The 7,904-nt window shown below is 24.5% G+C and overlaps 1 protein-coding gene across 1 annotated transcript in view; it reads right to left on the bottom strand.

Annotated features, from left to right (window-relative positions):
* The window catches only part of LOC122507902, a 4,087-nt gene extending 2,157 nt beyond the window's left edge, over positions 1–1,930 (bottom strand). Inside the window, exons 1-2 of the mRNA XM_043620909.1 lie at positions 1,679–1,930; positions 1,074–1,172 (exon numbers count right to left, since the gene is read on the bottom strand). Coding sequence (XP_043476844.1) covers positions 1,074–1,172; positions 1,679–1,930 — 351 coding nt within the window. The remainder of the gene's footprint in view (positions 1–1,073; positions 1,173–1,678) is intronic.
* Positions 1,931–7,904: the final 5,974 nt, after the last annotated feature.

Below are 7,904 nucleotides of genomic sequence, written 5' to 3'. Positions count from 1 at the left end.
ATTTTTGACAATAATTGTAATTTCCAGGAAGAATGTTATATTTTACGGAAATAATTGTATTCTATGATCAATTTTATTATTATTTTTTAAATTTATAATTTTATCAAAATTTTTTAAAATAATTGAATTCTTGAGAAAAGTGTTATTATATTTATGAAAAGAATTGATTTCTTGCGAGGAATTTTATTCGAATTTTTTTCAAATAATTGAATTCCCATAAAAAAGGTATTATTTTTGAAAATAATTGAATTCTCAAGAAGAATTTATTGTATTGATAATAATTGAATTGAATAGGAAAATTTTATTAAAATTGCAATTTTATTATTTTGTAAAGAATTATGTCAACATTTTTTTAAATAACAGAATTTTTCAAAGAATTTTATTTAAATTTTTCGAAATAATTGAATTATCCAGAACTGTTTTTTTCAATTCTCTAAATATATTTGAATTCTTATAAAAAAAATTGGTAAGTAATTGAATTCCTGTGAAATTTTTATTAAAATTTTGTTTAAATAATTGAATTTTTTTGGAAAATTTTATTAAAATAGTATATATTAAAAATAATTGAAATGGGGAAAATTTTTGAAAATAATTGAAATTTTGTCAAGAATTTTATTAAATTTTTTTGAAAATAATTGAATTTCGGAGAAGAATTTTATTATTTATAAAAATAATTGAAATTTTGATGAGAATTTTTATAAATTTTTTAACATAATTGAATTTATGCGAAGAAGTATATCACTTTTGAAAATAATTGAATTTCTGTAATCAGATATTTTAAAAATTTCTATTTAAATTCATTAAAAATTGAAATTTTCTAAAATTTCAAAAAAAAAACTAAATAAAAATCCCTGACTTTTCCCTGATTTCCCTGAATTTCTTGTCTTCCCTAACTTGTGGCAGCCCTGAATTATTTAATTAATTATTTAAAGAAAAATAAATTTAAAAATATTAAACATTTTTTTTTAGAAATTTTTAATTTATGTAAACAGACTATATATTTATAATTTACAGAAAAAAATGTCTCTTAAAAATACGGTCTAATTAATTAATAATTATAATTTCTTACGAACCCATCTACTCGATTCTTGTGTCATACACCAAATTGCATTCACAAGTGGAACCCAAATTGCTTTCATAGATAAATTTGTTACTAAAGAAGATACCATCATCTAAAAAATTATAAATAATTATTATTATAATATTGCATTTATTATTATTTTATATTTCTATCAATTTACTATTTCTAATTAATTATTTTTATATTATTCAATTTCAATTTACTTTAATTATTTATTTTATTCTTTTTAATTGTTTAAAGTAAAAAAAAAATTGTCAAGTAAAAAAAAAAAATTATTTGATTCAAATAACCGATTACTTGTCTATTATCAAATAATTTGTTTTTATTTTTTTATTAATAATAAAAAATAATTATTTAAAATAATCATTAATATAATATTAATTAATCAAATAATTTATTTGTTTAGTTAAACGGGCAAAAGGCACAGTAATTAATAAATTATTAAAATTTATAATTAATTGATTAATTATTGATAAGTAATTGATTATGTAATTAATTAATTGTAAAATTAAAAATTATTCGTGCACTGTTAAAATAAAGAAAATAATTTTATAATTAATTGTAAAATAATAAAGATGTAAAAATTTTGAACATTACCTCATAAACAATCATTAATTGAACAGGTGGTTCCTTTAAAGATCGTGGCCATAATTTATACTCGGCAAGGAGACACAATACTGAGAAAATGAATAAAACTGATGCGTACGATGGATCGAAGGGTAAATTTAAATCATCATCGAAACACAATCCAATAATGCAAATTTGTCTTAAATGTATGTAAATTCCAGTGGCAACGATTATAATCCAATGATAATTAAAACACTCAAAAAAATTTTTTACCGCATCCATATTATTGTATATGGACAATTTCTCCGAAAATTATTTATTTTGGGCCCAATCTATTTTTTATTTGAGAATATAAAGTGTTTTATTAATTATTTTCAATTAATTTAATATTTTTAATATTTCATAATTAAATAATTTATTTCTATTGTTTAAAGAAATAAAAAGAAATATTTATTAATTATTTTCAACTAATCTGATAATTATTTCTAACTAGTTTAATAAATTTAATTTAGTAATTTAATAATTTATCTATTTAGTGATTTAATAATTTAACAGTTTATTTCTAAATAAAGAAAAAATTATAATTATAATTCTGTTTTATTTATTTTAAAGTTAACCAAAAATTTGCTAAAGTGTCAAATATAAAACACTGAATATTTTTTTCTCTGTTAATTAGTATTATTATTATTATTGGTTCAATTATGTTGCACTTACTGTAATATTTTTGTTTTCCAAATCCGATGAACTAAATTATTCACTGACTTTTACCGAATTTTTCACACTTCTCGATTTCGACGATAAATTACAAATAATAATAAAAAAAAACAAAATTAACGTGAATCTCAACATTTAAATTTTTTCCACTTCTCATATGTACAATTATTTTTTTAAAAAAACTGTCACATACGTCAAAAATTTGAAATTAGCGTTGGAAATTGTTTTCCTCCCTTTCAATTGTTTCATTAAAATTTTCACAATTTTATACCTTTTTTTAAATAATAATTTTTAAATAATAATTTTTAAATAATTAAATAATAATTTCTAAATAATAATAGATTTGGAATTAATTTTTAATTCATAAATTAATTTTTCATTTATTATTTAATATTTATTAGTTCTTAAAATTAATTAAATTAATTCATTAAAAAATATTTTTCAATTAAATTGAAAATTTATAAAAAATAAATAAATATTAATAAATAAATAAAATTGCAAATTAATTAAAAAAATTCTAATTCAATTAATTCCGTTGTGTTAACAAATTTTATAGAAAATGAATCTATTTAATAAATAGACGACAAAAAATATTTAAAAAAAAATTTCTTTGTGAAAATTAAAAAACTTTTTTTTTTTTTTTATTTAACAAATGCTCGGAAAATGACATTGTAGCTTTCAGAAAGCTAAGTACTGGAAAAAGCCTGCCATTGAAATAATGGACAATGAAAGCGTTCAAGGAAAAATAAAAGAGGGTAAAAACCAGAGAAAAAGAGATCGTGTGGACAAGAGAATTCCATTATCTTTACTTCAGATGCAATTTTAAAAATGAGGGTCAACAATTGATTTAGATTTAGAAGCGACAAGATTTCAAAAATCAAGTGGAAAAATATTTATTGTTTTTTAAAAAAAGAAAAAAAATTTTTTTTTAAATAACTACCATCGCAAATCGCAATGTTATTCAGTCCACTGGTATATACTCTTTCCTTTTTCTAACAGATGTTAGCTACAGGAAAAAAAAACGATCTTTTATGTGGTTTCTCATAAATAATGCATTGCATTTAGAGATGGACTCTTTTCATAAGGGTAGAAGGTAGAATAATGCGCATTTGTTATCAGTTTTTCTACTAGAAAAGAAAAATAAATAAATAAATATTTTATACACTAACTAATACTGTTAAATTAATCATACACCCACTTCTTTCCCACTTTTTTAATCAAATATCCTCCTCCACCATTACATTTGCATTGTTCTATTATTTTATCTCGATACATCGCTTGAATGAAAAGAATAAAAATTTTCCCTTAAAAATAAGCTGATAAATCTAGAACTTGGAGATATCGGGAAATTGCTCTTCACAAGCTAAGCTCTCTTATGGCGCTCTTTCTTTCTTTCTTTCTTTTTACCTTCCATTTCATGACAATAAAAAAAGTCCACAGAGACAGATAGAGGATTTAAATTAGAGAAAATTATATAATTACACATGAATCTTAAGATGATAAAATTTAATATTATATATTATATTCGTTCATCGCGCTTTAAAAATATCTTCTATAAGAGATTTATAAATTAAAATTTATCAATTATATACATGGTTGCCACAAAATGATAAATATAAAATTCCAGAATTTTCCAGGTCAATACTTATGAAATTCTATTCAAAAATTAAAAAACTTTCTGTCCCAATAACACATTTTCAGCTCTAAAAATTTTTTTAAACTTCCAAATACACCAAAAACTTATAATAAGAATTACAAACAAAAACTTTTTCTTCCTCAGAGATTTTTATATGGCAATGAGAAAAAAATATTTTTTAATTTAATTTAATTTCAGACATTTTTTTCAATTCAAAAAAAATTATTTACTGTTGCTAAACTATGGCAAGAACAATACTAATTAATATCTGAGTCATCAAAATTAATTACAATCACAATTCATAAAAAGTAACCACAGCCGATAATCAGCAGAAGATGAAAAATTATTTTTTGAGTGAACTTTATTTGCTGTTTACTAACAATTTTCAGTATCAAAAATTTTTACTGGTCCTAAACTATTGATAGAACAATTCCAAAAATTATCTAGGTACTAGGTCATAAAAAATGATTTAATGAAAAATTTCCCAAAAGTAACCACAGCCGATAATCAGCAGAAGATGAAAAATTATTTTTTGAGTGAACTTTATTTGCTGTTTACTAACAATTTTCAGTATCAAAAATTTTTACTGGTCCTAAACTATTGATAGAACAATTCCAAAAATTATCTAGGTACTAGGTCATAAAAAATGATTTAATGAAAAATTTCCCAAAAGTAACCACAGCCGATAATCAGCAGAAGATGAAAAATTATTTTTTGAGTGAACTTTATTTGCTGTTTACTAACAATTTTCAGTATCAAAAATTTTTACTGGTTCTAAACTATTTCTAGAACAATTCCAATAATTATCTAGGTCATAAAAAATTATTTAATTAAAAATTTACTAAAAGTAACCACAGCCGAAAATCAGCAGAAGATGAAAAATTATTTTTTGAGCGTTCTTTATCTTCAGTTTACTAACAATTTTTAGTCACAAAATTTTTTACTGGTCCTAAAATATTGCTAGAACAATTCCAAAAATTATCTAAGTCATAAACAATTATTTAAATAAAAATTTACCAAAAGTAACCACAGCCAAAAATCAGCAGAAGATGAAAAATTATTTTTTGAGCGATCTTTAGTTTCAGTTTACTAACAATTGTTTGTCAACAAATTTTTTACTGTTTCTAAACAATGACTAGAACAAAATTTTCTCAAAAATCTTTAAAAAAAAAACAGGCGAAATTCCAGAAAATTTTTTAAATTCCATACCTTTTCCAGGTTTTACAGGATTTCCAGGCTATGTGGCAACCATGTTTATAGCTTTTGTTTTGCAAAAAAATTAAGGCATATGAATATCCGATCAAAAGATATTAGTTAGAATATTTATATTAGAAGATGAATTTTATTGAAAAGAATTTTCGAAAAGCTAAATAAAATAATTTTGATTTTACAATTAAAAAAAAAGAAAGAATGTCAAGTTCAGGTTGTTTAAAGTAGTTCTAGTAATTTTTTTTGGGTTCTAAAATAGGTAACTTGCCACTGGAAAGTTACTAAATAACAAGCTTGTTGTTAAAGAATTTTATTGTGACTTTTAAATAGTAGCAGGTCCACCCGTAGGCCATCTGACAATCAAAACAAGAAAAAATGTACCAATTGGTTTGTTTAAAATAGTTCTAGTAATTTTTTTTTTGGGTTGTAAAAGAAGCAAATTGTTGCTAGGAGGTTGCTAAACAACATGCTGGTTGTTAGGGAATTTTATTTTGCCTTTTAAGTAGTAGCAGATCCACCCGTACGCCAACAGACAATCTAAAAAGAAAGAATGTCAAGTTTAGGTTTTAAAGTAGTTCTAGTAATTTTTTTTTGGCTGTAAAAGAAGCAAATTGTTGCTGGAAGGATACTAAACAACATACTGGTTGTTAAAAAATTAAAATTTGTCTTTTAAGTAGAAGAAGGTTCACCCGTACGCCATCAGACAATAAAAAAAAAAATGTCAAGTTTAGGTTGTTTTAAATAGTTCTAGTAATTTTTGTGGTTTGTAGAAGTAGCAGTTGTTGCTAGCAAGATATTAAACAACACGCTGATTGTTAAGAAATTTTATTTTGGGTTTTAAGTAGTAGGAGGTTCATCCGTACGCCATCAGACAATCAAAAAAAGAAAAAATGTAGAGTTTAGGTTGTTTTAAAGTAGTTCTAGTAATTTTTTTTGGGTTCTAAAATAGGTAACTTGCCACTGGAAAGTTACTAAATAACAAGCTTGTTGTTAAAGAATTTTATTGTGACTTTTAAATAGTAGCAGGTCCACCCGTAGGCCATCTGACAATCAAAACAAGAAAAAATGTACCAATTGGTTTGTTTAAAATAGTTCTAGTAATTTTTTTTTTGGGTTGTAAAAGAAGCAAATTGTTGCTAGGAGGTTGCTAAACAACATGCTGGTTGTTAGGGAATTTTATTTTGCCTTTTAAGTAGTAGCAGATCCACCCGTACGCCAACAGACAATCTAAAAAGAAAGAATGTCAAGTTTAGGTTTTAAAGTAGTTCTAGTAATTTTTTTTTGGCTGTAAAAGAAGCAAATTGTTGCTGGAAGGATACTAAACAACATACTGGTTGTTAAAAAATTAAAATTTGTCTTTTAAGTAGAAGAAGGTTCACCCGTACGCCATCAGACAATAAAAAAAAAAATGTCAAGTTTAGGTTGTTTTAAATAGTTCTAGTAATTTTTGTGGTTTGTAGAAGTAGCAGTTGTTGCTAGCAAGATATTAAACAACACGCTGATTGTTAAGAAATTTTATTTTGGGTTTTAAGTAGTAGGAGGTTCATCCGTACGCCATCAGACAATCAAAAAAAGAAAAAATGTAGAGTTTAGGTTGTTTTAAAGTAGTTCTAGTAATTTTTTTTGGGTTGTAAATAAAGCAAATTGTTGCTAGTGGGATACTAAACAACACTCTGGTTGTTAAGAAATTAAAATTTGGCTTTTAAGTAGTAGCAGGTCCACCTGTACGCCATCAGACAATGAAAAAAGAACGAATGTCAAGTTCAGGTTGTTTTAAAGTTGTTCTAGTAGTTTTTTTTAGGTTGTAAAAAAAGCAAATTGTTGTTGGGAGGATACTCAACAACATTCTGGTTGTGAAAAAATTAAAATTTGGCTTTTAAGAAATGGCAGGTCTACCCTACCGTACGCCATCAGAAAATCGAAAAAAGAAATAATGTCAACTTTAGGATGATTTAAAGTAGTTGTAATAATTTTTTTTGTGTTGTAAAAGAAGCAAATTGTTGCTGGGAGGTTGCTAAATAATACCCTGGTTGTTATGAAATTTTATTTTGGCTTTTAAGTAGCAGCAGGTCCATCCGTATGTCATCAGACAATCATTAAAAGAAAGAATGTCAAGTTTAGATTGTTTTAAAGTAGTTCTAGTAATTTTTTTAGGTTGTAAAATAGGTAAATTGTCACTGGGAGGTTATTAAACAACACGGTATGTGTTAAGTAATTTTATTTTGGTTTTTAAGCAGTAGCAGGTTCACCCGTACACCATCAGACAATCGAAAAAATTAATAATGTACCGATCAGTTTGTTTTTAAGTAGTTCTAGTAATTTGTTTTGGGTTGTAAAGGAAGCAAATTGTTGCTGGGAGGTTGCTAAACAACACTCTAGTTGTTAAGAAATTAAAATTTAGCTTTTAAGTAGTAGCAGGTCCACCAGTACGTCATCAGACAATGAATAAAGAACGAATGTCAAGTTCAGGTTGTTTTAAAGTAGTTCTAGTAGTTTTCTTTGGGTTGTAAAAAAGAAAATTGTTGTTGGGAGGATACTAAACAACACCATGGTTGTTAAGAAATTTAATTTTGCTTTTCATTCTTTTTGCTTTTGCGGGCAATTCAAAACACTGTTTCCTCTGCAACTCCGAATATTTTTAAGTAATTCTGAAATTAACTGTTACTTCAAATATTTCGATTGGTAATTGATACTTCT

The sequence above is a fragment of the Leptopilina heterotoma genome, unplaced genomic scaffold, assembly GCF_015476425.1.
Source record: "Leptopilina heterotoma isolate Lh14 unplaced genomic scaffold, ASM1547642v1 Lhet_52, whole genome shotgun sequence".
Classification (NCBI taxonomy): domain Eukaryota; kingdom Metazoa; phylum Arthropoda; class Insecta; order Hymenoptera; family Figitidae; genus Leptopilina; species Leptopilina heterotoma.
Note: the sequence above shows the minus strand (reverse complement) of the source record. Positions and strands in the feature narration are given on the sequence as shown.